The 27,423-nt window shown below is 43.1% G+C and overlaps 2 protein-coding genes across 3 annotated transcripts in view; one reads left to right on the top strand and one right to left on the bottom strand.

Moving 5' to 3' along the window:
• Positions 1 to 27,423, bottom strand: part of CHRM5 (cholinergic receptor muscarinic 5) — a 101,983-nt gene that overhangs the window by 10,078 nt on the left and 64,482 nt on the right. The window contains exon 2 of one of the 2 annotated variants that reach the window (XM_054450482.2): positions 10,451 to 10,782. The exons of the other annotated variant lie outside the window; for it this stretch is intronic. The gene's annotated coding sequence lies outside the window, so the exon portion shown is untranslated. The remainder of the gene's footprint in view (positions 1 to 10,450; positions 10,783 to 27,423) is intronic. 2 annotated transcript variants of the gene reach the window in all.
• The window catches only part of AVEN (apoptosis and caspase activation inhibitor), a 174,718-nt gene continuing 165,758 nt past the window's right edge, over positions 18,464 to 27,423 (top strand). The window contains exon 1 of the mRNA XM_054450485.2: positions 18,464 to 18,881. Coding sequence (XP_054306460.1) covers positions 18,633 to 18,881 — 249 coding nt within the window. The 5' untranslated portion in view covers positions 18,464 to 18,632. The remainder of the gene's footprint in view (positions 18,882 to 27,423) is intronic.

The raw sequence follows: 27,423 nt of genomic DNA, 5'->3' as shown, positions 1-27,423 counted from the left end.
AAGCCGAGGTGGGTGGATCATGAGGTCAAGAGATCAAGACCATCCTGGCCAACATGGTGAAACCCTGTCTCTACTAAAAATACAAAAAAGAAAAAAAATTAGCTGGGCGTAGTGGCTTGTGCTTATAGTCTCAGCTACTCGGGATGCTGAGGCAGGAGAATCGCTTGAACCCAGGAAGCGGAGGTTGCAGTGAGCCAAGATCATGCGACTGCACTCCAGCCTGGCGACACAGCAAGACTCCACCTAAAAAAAAAAACCAAGAAAAAAAAAAACCTCTTCTCCTGGTAGGAATGAGCCTGAGGTATGGTTATTAAGGGACAGGGTAAAGTAATAAGGCAATATTTTCATGATCACAAACTCGCTCTTTTAGATTCTTCATGGTGCTAACGCTGGATTGCAGTGGTGTGATCATAGTTCGTTGCAACCTCAACCTCTTGGGCTCAAGGGATCCTCCCACCTTAGCCTCCTGGGTGGCTGGGACTACAGGCATGTGCCACAATCCCCAGCTAATTTTTTTCTGGTTTCATTTTGCTTTGAGATAGGGTCTCGCTATGTTGCTCAGGCTGGCCTTGAACTCCTGGCCTCGAACTCCTGGCCTCAAGTGATCTGCTTGCCTCGACCTTCCAAAATGCTGGGATTACATCACACCTCGCCCTTCCTCTTTAGTTTTTTTGGTGGGTGCTCTACCTCTAGGAACATAACAAACTGCTCCCAATCATTCAAGCAGAATAACCTTGAGGAGAGCCGAGGCTAACACAGTCTTCCTCAGAGTCTGCTCAAAGACTAGGACTACTTCAAATGCTTGATTGAACAGGTTTCATGATCTGATAAACTGAGAAAATACCATGTAGTATGTAGAGCTCTCAAAGATTCAGAAGACACATTAGCCTAGTGAAAGCCGGGAGGTTCTGCAGTAGAGAACATTACCTAATTTGGCTTAACACAGAGGTGGCTTAGCTTATCTAGCCTTTCTCAGAGGAATGTCTGTTAATATCCTGTGGAATCCATGAATCACATTTGGGAAATGCATTTTGGTAAAAAACAACGAACTAGGAATATGGAGTAGGAGTTCTAATTTCGGCTAAAATCTTGTGATTTGAGACAAGCCATGTATTCTCTCTGGGCCCATTTCTCCATATATGGAATTAAGAGACTGGAATTAATGGTTTATCCTTTAAAATGCTTTCAGGCTCTTCTTATAGGCTCACAGTAGAAAACACTGGAAACTGTATTAATTTTAGCCCTCAACTTTCTTCTATTCTTAACTAGGGAAATGGCAGTTACTTAGCTGCTTTGGAAGTTAGTGTAGTGAAAACAGCCCTCAACATATTTTGAGTTCTTGGCTTTCTCATCTGTTAAACACGTATAACAATACCTGCTTAGACTGGGTGTGGTGGCTCACACATGTAATACCAGCACTTTGGGAGGCTGAGGTGGGCAGATCACCTGAGGTCACCAGGATTTTATAATCAGTGTGTCTCAAAATTTAATATGCATAATCTTGTTAAATTGTAGAAGGGTGGGGCTTGCATTTCCACATTTTATTTATTTGTTTATTTATTTATTTTTATTTATTTATTTATTTTTTGTGACAGAGTCTCACTCTGTCGCCCAGGCTGGAGTGCAGTGGTGCGATCTCGGCTCACTGCAAGCTCCGCCTCCCGGGTTCACGCCATTCTCCTGCCTCAGCCTCCTGAGTAGCTGGGACTACAGGTGCCTGCTACCATGCCTGGCTAATTTTTTGTATTTTTAGTAGAGACGGAGTTTCACCATGTTAGCCAGGATGGTCTTGATCTCCTGACCTTGTGATCTGCCCACCTCAGCCTCCCAAAGTGCTGGGATTACAGGAATGAGCCACTGCGCCTGGCCTATATTTATTTTTTTGAGACAGTGTTTCACTCTGTTGCCCAGGCTGGAGTGCAGTGGCATGATCTCGGCTCACTGTAACCTCTTCCTCCCGGGTCCAGGAGATTCTCCTGCCTCAGCCTCCTGAGTAGCTGAGACTACAGGTGCACACCACCACATCCAGATAATTATAATTTTTTGTATTTTTAGTAGAGATGGGGTTTAATCATGTTGGCCAGGCTGGTCTCAAACTCCTGGCCTCAAGCGATCCACCCACCTCGGCCTCCCAAATGCTGGAATTACAGGTGTGAGCTACCGGGCCTGGCCTCGTTTATTTCCTTTTTTTTTGAGATGGAGTTTCACTCTTTTTGCCCAGGCTGGAGTGCAATGGCGTGATCTTGGCTCATTGCAATCGCCGCCTCCCGGGTTCAAGTGATTCTCCTGCCTCAGCCTCCTGAGTAGCTGGGATTACAGGAATGTGGCACCACGCCCAGCTAATTTTGTATTTTTAGTAGAGACGGGGTTTCTCTATGTTGGTCAGGTTGGTCTCGAACTCCTGACTTCAGGGGATCCGTCCACCTCGGCCTCCCAAAGTGCTGGGATTACAGGTGTGAGCCACTGCGCCTGGCTTATTTACTTTTAAAGTGTTTTAAAATTGTTTTCAAGCAACCATTTGTTCCTTTTTTTCCCAACATTTATCTTAAGTTCAGGGATACATGTGCAGGAGGTGCAGGTTTTTTACATAGGTAAATGCGTGCCAGGGTGGTTTGCTGCACAGATCATCCCATTACCTAGGTATTAAGCCTAACATCTATTACCTATTCTTCTTGATGTTCTCCCTCCTCCCACCCCCACCCCCACAGGCTCCAGTGTGTGTTGTTTCCCTGGATGTGCCCTTGTATTCTCTCATCATTCAGCTCTTACTTATAAGTGAGAACATGCGGTGTTTAGTTTTCTGTTCCTGTGTTAGTTTGCTCAGGGTAACAGCTTCCAACTCCATCTATGTCCCTGCAAAGGACATAATCTCGTTCCTTTTTATGGTTGCATAGTATTCCATGGTGTATATGTACCACATTTTTCATCCAGTCAATTGTTGATGGGTATTTAGGTCGATTCCATGTCTTTGCTATTGTGGATAGTGCTGTAATGAACATACACGTGCATGTATCTTTATAATAGAATGATTTATATTCCCTTGGGTATATACCCAGTAATGAGATTACTAGGTCAAATGGTATGTCTGCCTCTAGGTCTTTGAGGAATTGCCACACAGTATTCCACAATGGTTGAACTAATTTACACTCCCATCAGCAGTGTAAAAGTGTTCCTTTTTCTCCACAGCCTTGCCAGCATCTGTTGTTTTCTCGAGTTTTAATAATAGCCATTCTCACTGGTGTGAGATGGGATCTCATTGTGTTTTTGATTTGCATTTCTCTAATGATCAGTGATGTTGAGTTTTTTTTTTTTCATATGTTTTTTGGCCGCATGTATGTCTTCTTTTGAGAAGTGTTTGTTCATACAGGTTCTTTGCCCACTTTTTGATGGGGTTGTTCTTTTCTTGTAAATTTGTTTATGTTCCTTGTAGATTCTGGATATTAGCCCTTGGTCAGATGGATAGATTGCAAAAATGTTCTCGCATTCTGTAGGTTGCCTGTTCACTCTGATGTTGGTTTCTTTGGCTGTGCAGAAGCTCTTTAGTTTAATTAGATCCTATTTGTCAATTTTTGCTTTTGTTGCAATTGCTTTTCATGTTTTCATCATGAAATCTTTGCCTTTGCCTATGTCCTGAATGGTGTTGCCTAGATTTTCTTCTAGAGTTTTTACAGTTTCGGGTTTTACATTTAAATCTTTAATTCATATTGGTTAATTTTTGTATAAGGTATAAGGAAGGGGTTCAGTTTCAATTTTCTGCATATGGCTAGCCAGTTCTCTCATCACCATTTATTAAACAGGGAATACTTTCCCCACTGCTTGTTTTTGTTAGGTTTGTCAAAGATCAGATGTTTGTAGATGTGTGGTTTTATTTCTGAATTCTCTGTTCTGTTCCATTGGCCTATGTGTCTATTTTTGTACCAGTACCATGCTGTTTTGGTTACTGTAGCCTTGTAGTATCGTTTGGAAGTGGGCAGCGTGACACCTCCAGCTTTGTTCTTTTTCCTTCGGATTATCTTGGCTATATGGGCTCTTTTCAGTTCCATATGACCTTTTTTTTTTGAGATGGAGTCTCACTCTGTCACCCAGGCTGGAGAGCAGTGGCATGATCTTGGCTCACTGCAACCTCTGCCTCCTGGGTTCAAGCAATTCTCCTGCCTCAGCCTCCCGAGTAGCTGGGATTGTAGGTACCTGCCACCATGCCTGGCTAATTTTTGTATTTTTAGTAGAGACAGGGTTTCGCCATGTTGGCCAGGCTGGACTCGAACTCCTGATCTCAAGTGATCTGCCCGCCTCAGCCTCCCAAAGTGCTGGGATTACAGGTTTGAGCCACTGTACCTGGCCTGGTTCCATATGAATTTTTAAGTAGTTTTTTTCTAATTTTGCGAAGAATGTCAATGGTAGTTTAATGAGATTAGCATTGAATCTATAAACTACTTTGGGCAGCATGACTGTTTTCATGATATTGATTCTTCCTATCCATGAGCATGGATGTTTTTCCATTTGTTTGTGTCCTCTCTGATTTTCTTGAGCATTGGTTTGCAGTTCTCCTTGAAGAGGTCCTTCACTTCCCTTGTTAGCTGTATTCCTAGGTATTTTATTCTCTTTGTAGCAATTGTGAATGGGAATTCATTCATGATTTGGCTCTGTGCTTTCCTGTTGTTGATGTATAGGAACGCTAGCAATTTTTGCACATTGATTTTGCATCCTGAGACTGCTGAAATTGCTTATCAGCTTAAGAAGCTTTCAGGCTGAAATGATGGGGCTTTCTGAACATAGAATTATATTATCTGCAAATAAAGATAATTTGATGTCCTCTTTTCCTATTTGACTACCTTCATTTCTTTCTCTTGCCTGATTGCCCTGGCCAGAACTTTGAATACTATGTTGAATAGGAGTGGTGAGAGAGGGTATCCTTGTCTTGTGCTGCTTTTCATGGGGAATGCTTCCAGCTTTTGTCCATTTGGTATGATATTGGCTGTGAGTCTGTCACAGATGGCTTTTATTATTTTGTGGTATGTTTTTTCAATACCTAGCTTATTCGGAGTTTTTAACATTAAGGGATTTAAATTTTATCAAAGCCTTTCTGCATCTGTGGAGATAATCATGTGGTTTTTGTCTTTAGTTCTATTTATGTGATGAAGTGCATTTATCGATTTGCATATGTTGAACCAACCTTGCATCCCAGGGATGAAGCCAGCTTGATTGTGGCAGATAAACTCTTTGATGTGCTGCTAGATTTCATTTGCCAGAATTTTATTGAGGATTTTTGCATCAATGTTTATCAAAGATGTTGGCCTGAATTTTTCTTTTTTTGTTGTTGTATCTCTGCCAGGCTTTGGTATCAGGATGATGCTGGCTTCATAGAATGAATCAGGGAGGAGTCCCTCCTTTTCAATTTTTTCAGATAGTTTCAGTAGGAGTGGTACCGGCTCTTTGTACCTCTGGTAGAATTCTGCTGTAAATCTGTCTGGTCCTGGGTTTTTTTTTTTTTCTTTTTTTGGTTAGTAGGCTATTTATTAGTGCCTCAATTTTAGAACCCATTATTGGTCTATTAAGGGATTCAGTTTCTTCTAGGTTCAGTCTTGGGAGGGCGTATGTGTTCAGGATTTATCCATTTCTTCTAGATTTTCTAGTTTACGTGCATAGAAGTGTTTATAGTATTCTCTGATGATTGTTTGGATTTCTGTGGGGTCAATGGTGATTTCTCCCTTATCATTTCTGATTGTGTTTATTTGATTCTTCTCTCTTTTCTTCTTATTAGTCTAGTTAGTGGTTTATCTATTTTACCTATTTTCAAAACACCAGCTCCTAGATTTGTTGATTTTTGAAAGTGTTTTTCTTGTCTCTATCTCCTTCAGTTCAACTCTGATCTTAGTTATTTCTTGTCATCTTCTAGCTTTGGAGTTTGTTTGCTCTTGATTCTCTAGTTCTTTTTGTTGTGATGTTTTTAACTTGAAATCTTTCTAGCTTTTTGATATGAGCATTTAGTGCTATAAATTTCCCTCTTAACACTGCTTTAGCTGCATCCCAGAAATTCTGGTACTTTGTCTCTTTGTTTCAGTTTCAAAGAACTTCTTGATTTCTGTCTTAATTTCATTATTTGCCCAGGAGTCATTCAGGAGTAGGTTGTTCAGTTTCCATGTACTTGTGTGGTTGTGAGTGAATTTCTTAATCTTGAGTTCTAATTTGATTGTGCTGTGGTCTGAGAGACTATTATTATTTCAATTCTTTTGTATTTGCTGAGGAGTGTTTTACTTCTGATTATGTAATCAGTTTTAGAGTAAGTTCTGTGGGTGATGAGAAGAATGTTTATTCTGTTGTTTCGGGGTGTAGAGTTCTGTAAATACCTATCAGGTCCACTTGATTCAGAACTGAGTTCAGGTCCTGAATATCATTGTTAATTTTCTCTCTCAGTGATCTGTCTAATACAGTCGGTGGGGTGTTAAAGTCTCCCACTATTATTGTTTGTAGGTATCTAAGAACTTGTTTTATGAATCTGGGTGCTCCTGTATTGCATGCGTATATATTTAGGATAGTTAGCTCTTCTTGTTGAATCGAGCCCTTTACCACTATGTAATGCTCTTCTTTCTCTTTTTTGATCTTGTTGGTTTAAAGTCTGTTTTGTCAGAAGCTAGGATGGCAACCCCTACTTTTTTTCTGCTTTCCATTTGTTTGGTAAATTTTTCTCCATCCCTTTATTTTGAACCTACGTGTGTCTTCACCCGTGAGATGAGTCTCTTGAAGACAGCATACTGATGGGTTTTGGCACTTTATCCAGCTTGTCATTCTGTGTCTTTTAATTGGGGCATTTAGCCTATTTACGTTGAAGGTTAGTATGGTTATGTGTGAATTTGATCCTGTCATCATGATGCTAGCTGGTTATTTTGCAGACATTTTTATGTGGTTGCTTCATAATGTCACTGGTCTGTGTACTTCAGTGTGTTTTTGTAGTGTCTGGTAACAGGTTTTCCTTTCCATATTTAGTGCTTAATATGGAAGCTTCAGGAGCTCTTGCAAGGCAGGCCCAATGGTGACAAATTCCCTCAGCATTTGTTTGTCTGCAAAGGATCTTATTTCTCCTTTACTTATAAAGCTTAGTTGGGCTGGATCTGAAATTCTGGTCTGGACATTCTTTTCTTTAAGAATGTTGAGGCCAGGCACGGGGGCTCATGCCTGTAATCCCAGCACTTTGGGAGGCTGAGGTGGGTGGATCACCTGAGGTCAGGAGTTCAAGACCAGCCTGACCAACAAGGTGAAACCCCATCTCTACTAAAAATACAAAAATTAGCCAGGTGTGATGGCAAGTGCCTGTAGTCCCAGCTACTCGGGAGGCTGAGATGAGAGAATTGCTTGAACCCAGGAGGCAGAGGTTGCAGTGAGCTGAGATCATGCCACTACACTCCAGCCTGGGAGTGATGGAGTGAGACTCTGTCTCAAAAAAAAAAAATGTTGATTATTGGCCCCAATCTCTTCTAGCTTGTAGGATTTCCACTGAGAGGCCTGCTGTTAGTCTCATGGGCTTCCTTTTGTAGGTGACATGGCCCTTCTCTCTGTCTGCCCTTAACATTTTTTCTTTCATTTCAACCTTGGAGAATCTGATGATTGTGTGTCTTGGGGTTGATCTTCTTGTGGAGTATCTTACTGAGGTTCTCTGCATTTTTTCAATTTGAACATTGGCCTGTCTTGCTAGGTTGGGGAAATTCTCCTGAATGATATCCTGGAATATGTTTTCCAACTCGGTTCCATTCTCCCTGTCTCTTTCAGGTATCCCAATCAGTCATAGGTTTTGCTTTACATAATCCCATGATCCTTTTCATTCTTTTTTTTCTCCATTCTTGTATGCCTGTCTTATTTCAGAAAAATAGTCTTCAAACTCTGTGATTCTTTTCTCCACTGGTCTATTCTGCTATTGATACTCGTGATTGCATTGTAAAGTTCTCATAATGTGTTTTTCAGCTCCATCAGGTCTGTTATGTTCCTCTCTAAACTGGCTACTCTGACTGTCAGCTCCTGCATTGTTTTATCATGATTCATAGCTTCTTTGCATTGGGTTACAACATGGTCCTTTAGCTCAGTGAAGTTTGTTATTACCCACTTTCAGAAGCCTAGTTCTGTCAATTCAGCCATCTCAGCCTCAGCCCAGTTCTGTGCCCTTGCTGGAGAGGTGTGCAGTCATTTGGAGGCAGAAAAGCACTTTGTCTTTTTGAGTTTTCAGCATTTTTGTGTTGAATCTGTCTCATCTTTGTGCGCTTATCTACCTTTGATCTTTGAGGTTGCTGACCTTGAAATAGGTTTTTGTGGGGTCTTTTTTGTTGATGTTGTTGTTTTCTGTTTGTTTGTTTTTCTTTTAACAGTCAGACAGCTCTTCCATAGGGCTGCTGCAGTTTGCTGTGGGTCCACTCCAGACCCTAGTCATCTCGGTTTTTCTCATACCTGGTGGCATGCTGCAAAACATACCATCAGGTATGCAAAACGGCAAAGGTGGCAGCCTGCTCCTTCCTTTGGAGGCTCCATCCCAGGAGGATACTGACCTGTTGCTGGCCCAGACATACCTAGGCCACAGACTCCTGTTGGGAGGTGTCAGTCAGGAGGAATGGGATTGGGGACCTGCTTAAAGAAGCAGTCTGGCTGCTTTTTGGTAAAGCAGGTGTGCTGCACTGTGGGGGGACCATTCCTTGTCCAGACTGTTTGGACTCTCCAAAGCCAGCAGGCTGGAAAGGCTGAGTCAACCAAACTGTAGAGAGGGTGGCTGCCCCTCCTCCTGGGAGCTCCATCCCAGGGAGAAATCAGAGCTCTGTCTGTATAACCCTGGCTAGAGTGGCTGAAACCCCCGCAGGGAGGTCCTGCCCAGTGAGGAGGTATGGATCCAGGTCCCACTTAAAGAAGCAGCCTGGCCATGATGTGGCAAAGCAGCTGTGCTGCGTTGTGGGGGACCCTTCCTTGTCAGGACCATTTGGACCCTCCAAAGCCAGCAGGCTGGAACAGCTGAGTCAACCAAACCACAGAGATGGCGGCTGCCCCTCCCTCTGGGAGCTCCATCCCAGGGAAAGATCAGAGCTCTGTCCATATAACCCTGGCTGGAGTGGCTGAAGCTCCCACAGGGAGATCCCACCCAGTGAGGAGGAATGGATCCAGGTCCTGCTTAAAGAAGCAGTCTGGCTGGGTGTGGTGGCTTACGCCTGTAATTCCAGCACTTTGGAAAGCCGAGGCAAGTGGATTGCTTGAGTTCAGGAGTTTCAGACCAGCCTGGGCAACAGGGTGAAACCCCGTCTCTGCCAAACACACACACACACAAACACACACACACACGAGCTGGGCGTGGTGATGTGTGCCTGTAGTTCCAGCTACTCCACTCACTTGGTCCTATTGTTTGACCCCATCCCTTCTCCCACGCACCCTTTGATTTCTTATTTCTGGGATCTGGTGTGGAGAGCCCCTCATCCTGGGGAACAGGGTGTGGGAGGCTGAGGTGGGAGGATTACTTGAGCTTAAGAGGCGGAGGTTGCAGTGAGCCGAGATTGCGCCATTGCACTCCAGCCTGGGTGACAAAGTGAGACTCTATCTCCAAAAACAAAACAAAACAAAGACAAAACAAGCAGTCTGGCCACTATCTGACAAAGCAGCTGTGCTTGCCTTGGGAAGGACCTTTCCTTGTCTGGACTGTTTGGACTCTCCAAAGCCGCAAGCTAGAATGGCTGAGTCAACTGAACCACACAGATAACAGTCATCCTCCCGCTGGGAGCTCAATTCTATCTCAGGCGGACTCCAGCTTTTACTGTTGGCTGGCTGGAACTCCAAGTCAGTGGGTCTTATCTTGTGAGGTGCCGGGGAAGTGGGGCCTGCAGAAAGATGCTGCTTGGCTCCCTGGTTTCAGCCCTCTTCCTAGGGGTATGTGCAGATGGACCTCCTGCCTTGCCAGGGATCCCAGGGTTGGAGTATGTAAAACTGCTAGGTCTCCGCCAGGTGTGGTGGCTCACGCCTGTAATCCCAGCACTTTGGGAGGCTGACACGGGCGGATCATGAGGTCAGGAGATCCAGACCATCCTGGCTAACACGGTGAAACCCCGTCTCTACTAAAAATACAAAAAGTTAGCCGGGCATGGTGGCGGGCGCCTGTAGTCCCAGCTACTCGGGAGGCTGAGGCAGGAGAATGGCGTGAACCCGGGAGGCGGAGCTTGCAGTGAGCCGAGATCGTGCCACTGCACTCCAGCCTGGGCGACGGAACGAGACTCCGTCTCAAAAAAAAAAAACCCAACAAAAAAACCAAAACAAAAAAACCCTGCTAGGTCTGTGTGTGTGCCTGAGCGGCTGCTCTGCTGAAACTCCGCACAGCTCTGTGTGTTGGACCTAAGGCTCTGCTGGTATGGGCTCACAAGATCTCTTGTTCCATGGGTTGCAAAGACCTGTGGGAGAAATGCGGTTTCCCCGGTGGGGTCGCACAATCACTCACCGCTTCCCTTGGCTGGAGGTGGGGGTTCCTTTGGCTCTGTGCTGCTCCCAGGTGGGCCGTCACCCCACCCTGCTTTTCTTTGTTTTCTGTGGGTCAAGTTGTTTGCCCAATTAGTCCCAAAGCGAGAACCTGGATATTTCAGTTGAAGATGCTGTATTCACTCACACCTTTCATTCCTTTGCATGAGTGCTGCAGGCTGCTGCTGCTTCTAATCCGCCATCTTGGCCATATTTCACAATAGCACATTTCTGAAAATCTCCTGAGTATTCTTGATGCTACTGATCCATGTACCATATTTTAAGTTGCAAGGTTGAGAATGATTTCCTGAGTTCCTAGAAAAGGGGAATGATCGCTCACAAAGGGGCTGTTAAATTGGAATTTTCCAACTGCAATGCGCAGTAACATTTGAATCCCCCTCTGCCTTCCAAAATTCACTTGAGTTAAAAAAATTTTTTTCTCCTGTTTGAAATTAATACAATTAGCCTTTAGAGATTTTCTGCCTTCTCTTTTTCCCGTTTTTTTTTTTTTTTTTTTTTTTTTTCCTGCCTCACTTTTTGGGAGAATGACTTTTCCTGATTCCTAGGCTGCTGGACAGATCTTTCCACAAAAAGATTTGGGACATAAGGTAGGTTCCATGGCTGATGGATTGATTTCTTTTTTGGATGATAGTTGAGTATGAAAACTGAGTTTCCAGCCTGAATGTTTTCCACAATAAACTTCTTCAATCATTGATTGTGTTTTTGAAAGGGTAACTTATTTTTGAGGAAAGTTGCAGAGGCAAATGAAATATAAGTGGTTATCTGGGAGTGTGGATCCTTTTGAGCTCTTTCCTGATTACTCAAACTTTAACAGTTCCCATTTTTCATCCCACCATCTAGAGTATGTTTATTTTTAGGATACGAGCATTAAGAGAGAGCAGTAATCTTCCCAGGTTTATTTTCTACCACTACATAAGACAAAGGACTCCCACAGTAATAAAAGCCTCTGTGTTTCCAACCTTGGCCGATTGTTTCTTGTTCTTTGCTGTCAATACATTACAAATGAAGCAAAGCAACATAAGAATCAAAGAAGGTAACCCTGTGTACCAAATGAATTCCTTTTCCTGTCGAGTGGCCTTGCCAACTTTTGAGGCTTTTCCTAAGGTGAGGTTAGGCCTTCGTTTTCTGAAACACCTTTATTTTTTTCTGAGAAGCTTTATGCCTGAACCTGTCCTTGTTACTCTTCATTGTTTCTATAGCAACTACAGTGGAAAACTTTAATGGCATCTACAATCCAGTGATATTGGGACATCATGATAACCAGCTCATATTGTTATGTAGAATATTGATGAGTGACTCTTTCCCTCCTTCCTTTTCAAGAACAAATCAAGACAAAGTGGCTTAAAGCACATGGGGTACCACTGTGTTAGATATGAGGAAGGACTTGCAGTGAAAGAATGTGTGAATGAATAAGGGAGGTTCTGGACTTGCATTTTTTTGGTGAATATTTTAAAGTAAGGTATATCTAATTCCTTTTGATTGGTAGAATCAAATTGCTGACTGAAGATAAGGTGGTGATTAAGAAATGACTTCTTAATACCTCTGAAGCAATAATATCCAGAGCAGGATTTCAATGTGACATGTTCTTTAGAACATACTTTGTGTTCACTAGTGTGCCAGCTGCTGTGGGGCATATAAAAGAGATCTACGATAGTCCTTGAACTAAAAGAGTTCATCTTTATAGTGCTAAGAAAAAGAGAATGTAAGAATAAAGTTGAGTTTTTAGACCAAATTCAGGTGACAGAGAGGTCTGTTACTGAGGTCATTAAATTACTTTATTTTTTATTATTATTAATTTTTGAGACGGAGTCTCGCTCTGTCGCCCAGGCTGGAGGGCAGTGGCACGATCTCGGCTCACTGCAAGCTCCGCCTCCCGGGTTCACTCCATTCTCCTGCCTCAGCCTCCCGAGTAGCTGGGACTACAGGCACCCACCACCATGCCCGGCTAATTTTTTGTATTTTTAGTAGAGACGGGGTTTCACCGTATTAGCCAGGATGGTCTCAATCTCCTGACCTCGTGATCCGCCCGCCTCGGCCTCCCAAAGTGCTGGGATTACAGGCGTGAGCCACTGCGCCTGGCCAAATTACTGTATTGCTATAAGACAGGAAAATAGGTGGACCTGCTTTACATGAAGGCATAAACTGGACCCATTTAACGCATACACTGTCCACTCCTGCCACAGGCTATGGGGTTGGCTAGGTGGGTCCCCTTCTGTTGGGAGCAGTATTGTCTTGTTATTCCAGAGTACTGGGCAAATATTACCATTTTCTTTTTTTTTTTTCTTTTTTTTTTTTTTTTGAGACAGAGTCTCGCTGTCTCCCAGGCTGGAGTGCAGTGGCACGATCTCGGCTCACTGCAAGCTCCGCCCCCCGGATTCATGCCATTCTCCTGCCTCAGCCTCCGGAGTAGCTGGGACTACAGGCACCCGCCACCACGCCGGGCTAATTTTTTTTTTGTATTTTTAGTAGAGACGGGGTTTCACCGTGTTGGCCAGGATGGTCTCGATCTCCTGACCTCGTGATCCGCCCGCCTCGGCCTCCCAAAGTGCTGGGATTACAGGCGTGAGCCACCGCGCCCGGCCAAATATTACCATTTTCTATGTGTGCCAAGACATGAAAAAGTCTGGGAAATACTGTCGTAAACAAAGTTATGTGAGAATCTGGAGGTACAGAAGCCATTGACTGTTGCCCAAGTCTTCCCCACAAACCTTGGGCAAGGATTACATATATCTTTAAATTCCTAACGGTAGTGTATTGTTCTGGAAACAACAACAATAAAATGTTTCAAGGAGGAAGGAGTAATCAACTGTATCAAATGAGACTGATAAATCAAGTAAGATTAGGTTGGTGACCTGACCATTGGATTTGGTTAGATGGAAATCACAGTGAAACTTGCTAAGTTGTTTTGGTGAAGTGGTGGGTACAAAAGGCTTGAGGAGTGGATGAAATAGTGAATGGGAGAAGGAGAATTGGAGACAGTGCTGTAAATGACTCTTCTGAGGAACTTTGCTGTAAAAAGGAGTAGAGAAATGATGCAGAAAATGGATTAGGGTGTAAGGCCAAGAAGTTTCTTTTTTTCATTTTTTTTAAAGGGCGAAAATACAGCATGCTTGTATGCTAATGTGAATGATTCATTAGAAGGTAAAAACTGATGTGCAGGGGAGAGTGGGAGCTTTTGCTGGAAAGATGTCCCCAAGCAGGTGATCACAGATAAGATCTAGTGCAGTAATAGAGGCCTTGGCCTTGGACTGGGACAGAGACCCCTCTATACTAACAGGAAGGAAGGCAGACAATATAGGTACAGATACAAGTAGGCTGGGAGTTGTGGTAATGGCAACACTGGAAATTCTTTTCTGGTTGCTTTCATTTCTTCACAAAATAGAAAGCAAAGTCAGCAGCTGAGAGTGAGGGTGGAAGGAGAGAGGAGAACATATTGTCATGTATTCTGTATTTTGGGAGTTTGCTCCATTCATTTTCAGGAGTTCTCTCACCATGACTCCAGCCCTTCAAGTCAAAGTACCCTTATGACCTGGGAAGGTCTTCACTTTCCCTTTTCTCCACCAGAGTACAGGCTGTGGATTCCAGGCTGAAAGAATAGCTCATGCCAGAGTCCTTCCCGCTATAGCTGGTGAGCACCCTCAGTAGTAGATGGGGCTGTTCAAAACAACATAGTAAATGAAGACATCTTTCTGAGAAACTTATGTGTTTTCCAGTTTGCATTGTTTATATATTAAGCGTGAGAAACTAGCTAAACTGTAGAAAATCTGCTTGCCTATGAAGAGAAGAATCAGGAAGATGTACTTTTCCCACAAACTTCATATTTGCGAGAGGACAGTGCATTTTTTTCTAAATCCTATCATAACATCTACTTTTCGTCAAACAGTGAGAGCCTACGAGATCCAGTCTTTTTTTTTTTTTTTTGAGACAGAGTCTCACGCTGTCGCCCAGGCTGTAGTGCAGTGGCGTGATCTGGCCTCACTGCAAGCTCTGCCTCCCAGGTTCACGCGATTCTCCTGCCTCAGCCTCCTGAGTAGCTGGAACTACAGACACCCACGACCAAACAAGGCTAATTTTTTTTGTGTGTGTTTTTAGTAGAGATGGGGTTTCACTGTGTTAGCCAGGATGGTCTCAATCTCCTGACCTTGTGATTTGCCTGCCTCGGCCTCCCAAAGTGCTGGGATTACAGGCGTGAGCCACTGCACGTGGCTGATCCATAGTCTTAGACTAGGAATTACTGGGTTTCTTGTGATGTTTGAAGGCTTCAGATGCTACCTTGACACAGTAGTTGAGGATGCATCAGAATCAACTGGCAGGTTTATTAAAACACAGATTGCTGGGCCTCATCCCCAGAGTTTTAATTCTGAATTTGCATTTCTAACAAGTTCCCAGGTGATGCTATGTTTCTGGCCCACATTTTGAGAACAACTACCTTACGGAATTGGCTACCATTTTATTTAAAAAATAACTTAGGTTGCAGGGCGCGGTGGCTCACGCCTATAATCCCAGCACTTTGGGAGGCTGAGGCGGGCGGATCACCTGAGGTCGGGAGTTTGAGACCAGCCTGACCAACATGGAGAAACCCCGTCTCTACTAAAAATACAAAAAAATTAGCCGGGTGTGGTGGTGCATGCCTGTAATCCCAGCTACTCAGGAAGCTGAGGCAGGAGAATCACTTGAACCCGGGAGGCAGAGGTTGTGGTGAGCCGAGATTGCGTCATTGTACTCCAGCCTGGGCAACAAGTGCGAAACTCTGTCTCAAAACAAACAAACAAACAAACAAACAAAAAAACCCCAAAAAAACCCCAAAAACCTTAGGTCATATATGTATTAAAAATATGCAAAAAGTACAGTTTTGTTTCTAAGGAGCTACCTATATAATTCAGCACTTTGGTTTTGATACTCATGAATTCTCATGAGTTCTACCTAAGGGAAAACTGAATTTTTTATTCATGCAATGGCATATGTTTAAAATCAGGACTATCAAGTAAAAGCAATACCAGAAAAGATTCCTTCCCTTTGTTATTTATGCAATCCAAAGGTCTCTGGTTGCTCAAAATGCAGGAGGTACTTGTGTGGTATTTTTAAACCTTAATAACACATTTTTGGACCAGAATCACACGAGGACAGCATATACCATATCCTTGTTGAAAGAACTTCGGCTAGTTGCGTCCGCTAATTAGGAAGTGCTAGAAGGGGGACCTCAGAATTTTCCATATCCTAAACACTCTTGGTTGAATTGAGAAAAACAAGCCTTGAATGAATAGATGGAGAGTAACATAGCCCCCGGACTGCTGAGGGCATCTGCAGAATAGACTTACAGGCATGGATTCTGGAACTAGACTGTACTGGTATAAATCCCAGTTCTGTTACTTATTAGCTTGAGCAAATTATTTAACTTTTTTGCAACTCATCTGTAAAATAGGAATAATAATAGTGTTTATTTCATAGGGATATTTTGAAGATTTAATGAGTTAGTATGTGGAAAGTGCTTAGAATAGTATCAGGTGCAAAATAAATGTTAAAAAAACTTAGCATCATCCACAAACCAATCTATCTCTAAAATGGCATACCTTTCAAAAGTGTTACTGAGTCTTACACTGACTAGTTGAAAGTATCAAGCATAGTGAATGTGCCCTAATAACACTGGCTTAATCTGAAAGCCACTGATCTTTTCAACCTCATAATTTTGGAGGCTTCTCGAGGGATAGTTATATAGTTCCTTAAAGCCCTATTTCCCACTGGTCTCGTCTCTCACTACATCGGAGATGTACATATTAATCTCATACCAGACATTTTTCCAAATCAGGGTTTCTCAATGTTGGCAAATTTAGGGCTGGATAAATTTTTGGATAAATTACATCGGTAGCTCCTTAGATACTAAAATGTACCTTTTGCACCAATCTATCTGTGCTAGTGGTTCTCATCCAGGGTGATTGCCTCTCAGGGAACATTTGGCAATGTCTGGAGATGTTTTTGGTTGTCTTAATGAGGGGGAGAGGGGTTGATTCCGGCATCTAGTGGGTAGAGGCCAGGGATGCTGTTAAATATTGTACAATGCACAGGATAAGCTGCCACCACAAAATTTTATCCAGCCCTAAATTTGCCAACATTGAGAAACTCTGATTTGTGCAAATGTCTAGTTTGAGATTAATGTGTGGATCTTCAACTTGGTGAGAGGCCAGACCAGTGATATGCTGGTAGATATTTAACCACATTCTTCCATGCGCCTTCCCCACTGCTATGGTCTAAATGTTCATCTCCCTCAAAATTCATATGTTGAAATCTTTTTTTTTTTTTTTTGAGACAGTCTCCTTCTGTTGCCCATGTATGATCACAGCTCACTACAGCCTCAACCTCCTGGGCTCAAATGGTTCTCCATCTCAGCCTCCCAAGTAGTGGGACTATAGGCATATACCACCATGCCCAGCTAATTTTTGTAGAAATGGGGTTTCACCATGTTGCCCAGGCTGGTCTTGAACTCATGTCTCAGGCAATCCACCCGCCACAGCCTCCCAAAATGCTGGGATTACAGGCATGAGCCACACACCTGGCCTGTAACTGTGTAATCTTGGAAGTTACTGAACATCTGTTTTAGATCCCTGATCTGTAAAATGGAGATAACACTAGCATATCTCGTAGGCCAGCTATTAGTCTCAAATGAAGTGATATGAGAAGTATGTAGAATAGTGTTTGGTGCATATAAGTCCTCTACAAGTGTTACTATTTTTAAGACTGTTTCTCTGGAGTTGACAATCCTTCAATAGCTCCCCCTGTCTGGAAGGCGCCCCTACTCCCACTTACCAACCAGGCAAACTCCTACTCAACCATTAGGCTTTAGCTCAGGGGTCTATTTCTCATGAAGCCTTGGATAACCCGTTTAAACATAATTAAACTTTTCTTCTTTGGGCCTTGACCTTGAATCTCCCACTGCACTCAGCAACACTGTACTGTAATAATCTATTCACAGGACTAGATTATCTTCCTTGTGGGCAGTGAGCTACTTGAGGGGAGGGGCAAGGTTTTTTTTTGTTTTTGTTTTTAATTTCAGGACATAGCACTGTGCCTGATGCAGAGTAGGCAATCAGAAGCAATGAAAAGTATTAACTATGTATGGAAATAGGAAAGAACCAGAAAGTACTGAGAGGGAAGAAAACACTTGTTCTGCTAGGCTGACATTTTAGCCCTTGCTTTCATTATTTTCACGTGGTTTCAGTCCCAAGTTAAAAACTGCTTCCATGCATTTGTGTAACCAACTGTTCCCCTTCCTGTTTTCTCCTTGGTTGAAAGAAGGGACTGGAGTGAGACTGCCTTAGAATGCCAGTTCCACCACTACCTAGTTATTCACTTTAGGCAAGTTTTTTTTAACCTTTCCAAGGCTGTTACCTCACTGCAGAATAAGGATAACAGTTATCCCTACCTCATAGAGCTGTTATGAGAATGAAATACTCATGTGCTCAATAAATTCAGCTGTAGTAGTCATTTCTACAGAAATTCTGCTGAGGACTTTGACGCCCTTTCTAGCCATCTCCCAGTTTCGCACTGTTCTCTCTCCCACGTGCTGCAGTCCACCTCTCACCAGACACAAACTCTGTCTTTACAGCCACACCTCCTGAACCCTGACTTCGGTATAGTTTTAAAATGATACACATTCGTTGCTGAAAATTAGATTAAACGGAGGAAAAAAAATTAACTCACTGGAAATCTCAGCAGTTAACCACTAACATTTTAGTATGTATTTGTTTAGACCTTTTCTTACGCAAATAAACACGTTTAAACTTTTTTTTTCCCGAAAGTTCACATCATACAAATTTTATTTTATGACTCGTCCTTGCACTTAGCACGGTCCCTCCCCCAACCTATCTCTGATATCTTGAGAACCCCCCCGCCCCGCTGCAGACCCCCACCACTTCCAGCTCCCATCGGTCCGGCCCTCCAGCAGCGGTCCCGGTTCCGGCCCCACCTGCGGGACGCCGGCCGCCCCGCCCCGCCGCGGCCGGCCTCGATCCCTGGCCCCACACCCCGCGCCTCGCTGCTACCCGGCGCCGTTCGCTCGCGGCTCCTCCGTGCGGCCCGCTTCCGGTGGGGCCAGGCCGTCTCTGCCGCGGCTCGGCTCCCGCGCGCTCAGCACCGCCGGCGACGGCCAGATGCAGGCGGAGCGAGCAGCTCGGGGAGGCCGTGGGCGGCGGCCGGGCCGCGGCCGGCCTGGCGGAGATCGCCACAGCGAGCGGCCCGGAGCCGCAGCGGCGGTAGCCAGAGGCGGCGGCGGGGACGGAGGCGGACGCCGGGGCCGTGGCCGGGGCTTCCGCGGCGCTCGCCGAGGCCGAGGAGGAGGAGGCGCCCCGCGAGGCAGCCGCCGGGAGCCGAGAGGCTGGGACCTAGGGGCCAGCGCGCCGGTAAGAGGCGACGGCTGGTAGGGCTGGGACCGCGTGTAACCGGGGCAAGTGGGGCCGAGGCCGCCAGTCAAGAGCCGCAAAAAAGCGTGCTAGGCGCGCGCCAGAGGGGCGGTGGCGGCGGCGGCGGCGGCGCCTGCGCGGGACTGGCGGATGGTGGCGGGGGCGCGCCTGGGTATGCGCTTGGCTCCGTTTGTGGCCTCCTGCCGGGCTGGCGGGAGACTGGGGTAGGAGGGCTTCCCAGCCTGCCCCAGGGTCCGGGTTAGGAACCCAGAGGCCAAGGCCGTGTGTTGGGGCTGCAAGTCTCGGCGGCCCGTGGGCCGGCTGGGCTGTCTGTACGATTACCACTATGGGACGGAGGCGCGGCCAGGACGTGGTCCCTGGGCAGCCTTTACTCTACGGGCACGCTCCTGTTATTAGGAGGGAAGGGATTTTTTGGTCTGTTTGTTAACTGTGCAATGCCTACTACACAGTAGGCGCATAATAAAAAGTTTGTTGAGTGAAAGAATGACCCCTACGACTGGACTTTAGTATTTGGGGGCGGGACCAGATGCATAGTTCTTTGTAATAGCGTAGTTCTCTTTTATTATGCCTATATGTGTAGAAATCAGGGAGCACTGGCCTTTGTCGTTTTGAATTTTCAATTTATAAATGAGCAGTCAAGTTCTGAGTTTTAATAGCAATATCATCGGTCTTACTGACACATTCATAGAAGGAAGTTTTCGGAGATTGGAGCAGGGGATGATATATATGGGGGCAAACCTAATCATATCTCAGCTAAAGGAGTTAGAGGACTGTCTTTTTATGAGCTGTTCTGTTACCTTAACATCTGTAGGACAAGACCATCTTTATATTCTGCATTCTTATGCATACAGATTTAAAAAATTCTTTTTTGAATGAGGCAAAATTTGCTTTTACTGAAGTATTTATAATATCTTGAGGGCATAGCAGATAAGATATCCCTAAAGAGAGTAGTTGTATACAGCAATACAGAGCTAGAAAAAAAGTATTAAACTTAAATTTAAATGTAACAAACTTAAATCTTGTTAGGATTAAGGGAGGTAATAGGCAAAACTTGAATGAGATATAAAAACATTTTTAGGGTCAGTTTACCTGGAGTAAACTGACAGAAACTAAGGTAAATGACAGAAACTAAGACCAACCTAGTGCCCACTATATATCACATTTTGTTCTTATAACTGTATTATATATATGTAATATATATGTAATGCAGAATTATGTAATATAATAGTATGTAATTATATATTAACTACAATGTTATATATTATTTATATATACATATATATGTAGAGTAATCTTTATTTTTACAGGTTAACTGACTTGCCTCAGCTTTCACAGCTAGTGGCAGAGCTGGGATTTATATAAAGCTGCCCTTGAGTCAACAGTATTTATCTCTTATTTTTTCGTGAACCAATCACCACTTTACTGAGAACAAAGTGGATATTCCTTGGCTGCAGAGATCGTGCTTTAAGAGTAATTGTAGTAATGGTACCTTTGGTATTAACTATGGTGTCTGGCGCACAGGATTTTACTAATAAGCGTCTTTAAGTTGAATTGAGTGAGTGAAGGTGCTTCTCTTTTGTTAATCTCTGTTGAATTAAATTGGGTGAAATGATGGTGTATCTTTTTTTTTTTTTTTTTTTTTGAGATGGAGTTTTGCTCTTGTTGCCCAGGCTGGAGTGCAATGGCATGATCTTGGCTTGCTGCAACCTCCGCCTCCCAGGTTCAAGCGATTCTCCTGCCTCAGCTTCCCAAGTAGCTGGGATTACAGGCATGAGCCACCTTGCCCGGCTAATTTTGTATTTTTAATAGAGATGGGGTTTCACCATGTTGGTCAGGCTGGTCTTGAACTCCTGACCTCAGGTGATCTACCCGCCTCGGCCTCCCAAGGTGCTGGGATTACAGGTGTGACCCACTGCGCCTGGTCATGAGGGTATATCATTAAAAGAAAGAATAATACAAGACTTTAAAAAATTTAAGACAGTATTGTAACACATTCTGTTAAAATTCTAGGCTTTTTGTTTTGTCGAGTTGGTCTTATCCCTTCATCATCATGTTTTCAGCCAAAGCTGGAGGAAGGGATGTTGGGCAGATTGTTCCTTAATTTTGGTTTGGATTGGTCATCTCTAAGTTCCTTGCATTTCTCAGATTCTGAAGTACTGTTTGTATTTGGTCTTGCTAGGACACCATTTTTGGTGCTTAACCATTACATGAGACAAGATTGATTGACTTTCCTGAAGCCTTCTTGTTCTCATATCCCATGGTGCATTTGTGCCCCAAGGAGAGAGTAACTGAAATGATCAAAGGAAAAAAAAATCATAATAGACTCCCGGCCATGTAAAGACCAGTTGTCCACCTTCAGAAACCAATTTTGTGTACACCTTTGCTTTCTATTTTGGACCACTGCATACAAATGGAAAACAAAATCAAACTAACCAACTTCTAGATAGCTATGTAATACTCCAAGGTAACTTAGTTGAGTACTAAGTTGAGTACATCTCTTAGTCTCTTGCTCTTAAATCCTTCCTTCTGTAAATGGTCGGAGCTGTAAGCTTACCGATTATGGGTGAGCATAATTATCTTCACAGAATACTCACTAGAAGCATTATTGTACTAGATACAATCATTAACTTAAAAAAAAAAAACAAAACTGGCTGGGTGTGGTGGCTCACGCTTGTAATCCCAGCACTTTGGGAGGCTGAGGTGGGTGGGTCACTTGAGTCTGGGAGTTCGAGACCAGACTGGGCAACATAATGAGACCCCTCCTCTATAAAAAAAATACAAAACTGCCGAGCATGGCGGGGTGTGTCTGTAGTCCCTGCTACAAGGGAGGCTGAAGCAGCAGGATTGTTTGAGCCCCGGAGGTGGAGGCTGCAGTGAGCTGTGATTCTGCCACTGCACTCCAGCCTGGGCAATAGAGTGAGACTCTGTCTCAAATAACTAACTTACTAACTAAATGAATAAATAATCCCCCTATCACTCCCCCCAATACTAGGATTGTTTAGTATTTATCTTTGTGATGGGCTGTTAGCAGAGAGGAAGACAAGACCTGTTGGCAGTCTTTGGAATTTTTTTCTTTTTTCCTTCCTGTAGTAATAACAGTAATTCATATTTGTTGAGTACTTAATATAAGATGAGACAGCTGAGGCACCGTTAAATAACTCACAGTTAGGAAAGGTGAAATAACTTTTTAATATCACTCAACCAGAAAACTGCTGAGCCTGGATTCCACCCTAGCATTTTCACTCCAGAGCCTGTTCTTTTGACTGCTGCTCTAAACTGCTCCTGGAATGACTTTGAGATTTGAAAAAGGGGTGTGTGGAGGACTGTTGAGTGATTCTTTCACATGCCTGATTATTTTTTTGACTGATGTTTTAGTATGGTCGTAAGGTTTTAAGGTAATATTGATACCATCTTCAGTTATTGTGGGTGTTAGCAGACCTTTGCTTTCTTGCTCCATGTTTATATTGCAGCTTTTCATATTCCTTTTAAAATGATTTATATTCAATAAAAGATGAGACAGGTGTTTATAGCTGTACTAAAAAGTAGTATCTGGAGGCATTTAATTCTGAGCAGACTTCTGCTTTGTAAATAAAGCCTGAGTAGTAATTAATACCTGATGCCTTTGATATTTTCATTTCACTTGGTAAAAAGGAAATCTCTCATTTTCTATTCAAGTTTAGTGTGAACCTGGAGGGAAGAAATGGTGTCAGATCAGTTACAAGCAGGTGTCTAAGGACTTGCTCCTTCACTGTTGCTCAAAGTAGCCACCAGCAACATGTCAGCCAGCTAGAGACTGAGAGCCTGTTAAAAGCTCAAACTGAAATGACAGCCTCTAGACTTTATTTTCCTTTTTTTTCCAGCAAGCCTGAAGCAAATTTGGTTAGAAACTGAATGTGCTTAAGTGTCCCAACAGAAGATTGCTTTAAGATTAGTTCTTGGTAATCCATGAAATTGACCTCTCCTCCTGCTGTAAACCATTGCACACACACTGTAATTATTTTGGCATCCTTATCCTTGTTAACATATTCTGTTTTTAAGTTGCTTTTCTCACTGACCACTATTTCACTTACATATTTTCAATATCAACACAGACAACTGAACTTTTTTGCTTGTATTCTGCCTAAAAAAATTTTGGGAAACCATGTACAATGTACTTTAAAGTTTATATCTAACACATTTTTATCAATGGATCAGAGAATTTAAAAATATAAAATTTCCAACATATTGTATATATTGACTTTTTAAATAAAACTCACACAATTTTTATAAATTGATTTTTTTCTTTTTTCTTTTCTTTTCTTTTTTTTTTTTTTTTTTAAAGAAACTGGGTCTCACTTTGTTGCTCACGCTGGAGTGCAGTAGTGTGAGCAAAGCTCACTGCTGCCTTCAACTGCTGTACTCAAGGGATCCTCCCACCTCAGCCTCCTGAGTAGGTGGGAGTACAGGCGTGAACCACCATACCCAACTAATATTTTTATATTTTGTATAGATGGTCTCACTGTCTTGCCCAGGCTGGTCTCAAACTCCTGGGCTCAAGCAGTCCTCCTGCCTCAGCCACCCAAAGTGCTGAGGTTACAGATGTGAGTCACCACACTTGGCTCTGGATGGATTTTAAATACTAGAGTGATTTGATATTTGCCTTTAGCCATTTAAAAATCACATTAATAAATTCTTTAGGCTGGGCGCGGTGGCTCACACCTGTAATCTCAGCACTTTGGGAGGCTGAGGTGGGCGGATCACAAGGTCAAGAGATTGAGACCATCCTGGCCAACATCATGAAACCCCTCTCTACTAAAGATACAAAAGTTAGCTGGGCATGGTGGCGCGTGCCTGTAATCCCAGCTACTTGGGAGGCTGAGGTGGGAGAATCGCTTAAACTTGGGAGGCAGAGGTTGCAGTGAGCTGAAATCATGCCACTGCTCTCTACCCTGGAGACAGAATGAGACTCCATCTCAAAACAAAAAACAAAAAACCAAACCCAACTCTTCAGTAGTGTGAAGATTTCCGTTGTTTCTTATTCTTTTTTACTTGTATTGTAATTCCCCATCTCCCACAGAACCTTATTCAACATAATATATTTTCATACTTGAAAATTTTTTAGTGGTTACCATTTCATGTCTTTCTGTAATAAATGTTGACATAAAAATGTTATATAACTCTATAGGCTTGGGTGCTATTTTTTCTTTTAGATTGAATTAAGATTACATCGATTAATGTATACAGTTATTTTGATTTGCAATTTTTTTTTTTTTTTTTTTTGAGACAGAGTCTCGCTCTGTCACCCAGGCTGGAGTGCAGTGGCACGATCTCGGCTCACTGCAATCTCCGCCTCCTGGGTTCAAGCAATTCTCCTGCCTCAGCCTCCTGAGTAGCTGGGGACTACAGGTGCACACCGCCACACCCAGCTAATTTTTTGTATTTTAGTAGAGACGGGGTTTCACCATGTTGCTCAGGCTGGTTTTAAACTCCTGAGGTCAGGCAGTCCGCCCGCCTCTGCATCCTGACGTTCTAGGATTACAGGCGTGAGCCACTGTGCCCGGCCTTGCAATTATTAAACATAAAGGTAAAACTTCATTGTAAATGAGTCTCATTTTCCCTAATGAGTTTGAGTATCCATGGATGAATATTACTTATTGCCTGCACGAGATAGGATTCAGTATCAATTCTTTTCCCAATTTTTGATTTTATAGATGTAAGGATTGAGAAACATTGTTCACATAAATAGGTAGATGGGAATGCTGGAGTTTTGCCATATCAATGTCACTCAGTTCATTAAATATCTCTACTTATATGCCAAAAAATTATTTTTCAAGTATTTTAAGAATCTGTCAAGTGATGCCTGTATTAGGTTCTCCATCACTTTGATTGAAAGCAAATAATTGGAACTACCTGATTTGCAAAAGGACATATTACATGTTCTTTAGAGTTACACTTCCTCAACATCTATATTTAAAATTGTCCTATTGTTGAGGCTTGAGGAATACAGCCAGATTGAGAATGGCTGAAAAGCAGTTGTGCTGTCTTCAGGTGCCTTCTAGGGTAGACTGCTTTTGGGAAAGACCTTGGATCTTGAATATCTGGAAGTTGATTCCCTGAAAAACATACTGCTCATATACTCCTTGGAAAATCTTTCTGAACCTGTAGGTATGTGCACACTCCGTTTTGAGGACAGCTAAGATCATAGCACCTTTGTTTCTTAGTAAGATGGTTCATTGCATGAATTCATTCAGAGCTTTTTTGTTTTCTGGCTATCTGTCATTTGCAGAATATGGTTTCCAGGTTTTGTCATTCTTAATAGTGTTACTGTCTTTGTTTTAAACTGCTGCTGGGATGGAAAATAGCTCGCTCATAAATCGATACCACTGGCATGTGTTTTCTGGAAGAGTAGGTACTAAGTCATTGTTGGTTTTTTAATTTTTTTTCCAGAAAAAGTAGTGATTACTTTTTACAGCACTGGGCAAGTGACCTCTAGAGAGGTTACGTAGGTCATTTGATCCTAACCACACCATAGCATGACTTAAATAGCCTTTTTCTAGAAATTAAGTGGTTGCAAAGGTGTTTTCTATTCAGATGTCACTATTTCCCGATACACTCTGAAGTATCAAAGGGAGCAATAAAGACCATAGTGACACATAATAATTTGTATCTGATAGAAGCTACTGACTAACTTATTACGGCACTGGATTAGTTCTCTTTGAATCTTTTTTTCTTTTGTTAGAAGCCCTGTGTGTGTCTGTGTGCGTGTGTGCACATATGTGTGTGTTGAGGTGCCAGAAATAAATACTTTAATACTTTTTCTCTTGGATGGAAATAATTAACAGCTTTGTTTAGTCTGAAAATTTTCTATAAAGGTGTCATGGGGCACTGCATGGATAATGGTTATGGATAATATTTCACTTTTGAGTGGGTTTTGTCGAGGGATGCTGAAAAGAAATACAAACTGATGTGTGTGTTTTATCTTGATGCTGCTAGGATGCTGTTGTTGTAATCTGACCAACCTGATTTTGTAAGCCTTAAATTGCTTAAAAGGCAATTCCTGTGAAGAACAACACTGCCAAGGATGCTGTTTCCTACCACCCATATCACATCATTGGTGTATGTGCAAACAGCACAACAATCAAAAAAATATATAGGAGATTAATAGAATGCATTCCCTGTTGTAAAAACTTAATTCTACCTTTGAGTCCTCTTGCCATTAAGGACTGATACAAATCTGTCTGATCCATATTTCTTTAGTACCAAGTCAAACTTACATTGAGGGATAGCAAACATTTTAATATTAACCTAAGCAGGCTGGGCGTGGTGGCACATGCCCGTAATCCCAGCACTATGGGAGGCCGAGGCAGGCAGATCACCTGAGGTCAGGAGTTCGAGACCAGCCTGACCAATATGATGAAACCCTGTCACTATTAGAAATACAAAAATTAGCCGGGCATGGTGGCATGCGCCTGTAATGCCAGCTACTCGGGAGGCTGAGACAGGAGACTCGCTTGAACCCGGGAGGCGGAGGTTGCAGTGAGCCGAGATCGTGCCATTGCACTCCAGCCTGGGCAACAAGAGCGAAACTCTGTCTCAAAAAAAAAAAAAAAAAAAAAAAAAAAATTAACCTAAGTAAAGCATAATTGGGATAATAGGCTGTTACAAAAAAACTCATGTATTCTTTTGGCTTGTCATTATCAGTGTTGTGATTCCTCTATTTCTGTATTTAACTGTGTCAAGTTACTGACACCGAGAGTTTGTTAATAGATGTATATTCTGTGAAACAAACATAGTCATCTATTTTGGATTTCTATAATTTCTGGCTTGAAAGGACCATTCACAGTTACATTTGGGGAAAATTAAAAAATATTTAGGCCAGGTGTAGTGGCTCATACCTGTAATCCCAGCACTTTGGGAGGGTGAGGTGGGAGGTCTGCTTAAGGCCAGGAGTTCAAGTCTAGCCTGGGCAACAAAGCAAGATCCCTGTCAACAACAACAACAACAAAAAATTTAGCCAGGCATGGTGGTGCACGCCTGTATTCCCACCTACTCAGGAGGCCGAGGCAGGAAGATTTTTAACCCAGGAGTTGGAGGTTGCAGTGAGCTATGATCACACCACTGCACTCCAGCCTGGGTGACAGACTGAGACTCTGTCTCAACAAAACCCCCCAAACCAGGCTGGGCGTGGTGACTCACGCCTGTAATCCCAGCATTTTGGGAGGCTGAGGCGGGCAGATCACAAGGTCAGCCTAACACAGTGAAACTCCGTCTCTACTAAAAATACAAAAAAATTAGCCGGGCAAGGTGGTGGGCACCTGTAGTCCCAGCTACTTGGGAGGCTGAGGCAGGAGAATGGTGTGAACCCAGGAGGCGGAGCTTGCAGTGAAGTGAGATCGCGCCACTGCACTCCAGCCTGGGCAACAGAGCAAGACTCCGTCTCAAACAAAACAAAACAAGAAACCCCCAGAAACCTAGTATTCTCAAAAAGTTTCATGCAATGTGAATTTTATTTACATAGTGGATTTGGAATTCACAGTTCTTT

This window comes from Pongo pygmaeus, chromosome 16 (assembly GCF_028885625.2).
Source record: "Pongo pygmaeus isolate AG05252 chromosome 16, NHGRI_mPonPyg2-v2.0_pri, whole genome shotgun sequence".
Taxonomy (NCBI): domain Eukaryota; kingdom Metazoa; phylum Chordata; class Mammalia; order Primates; family Hominidae; genus Pongo; species Pongo pygmaeus.
This window is presented reverse-complemented; position numbering and strand designations above follow the sequence as displayed.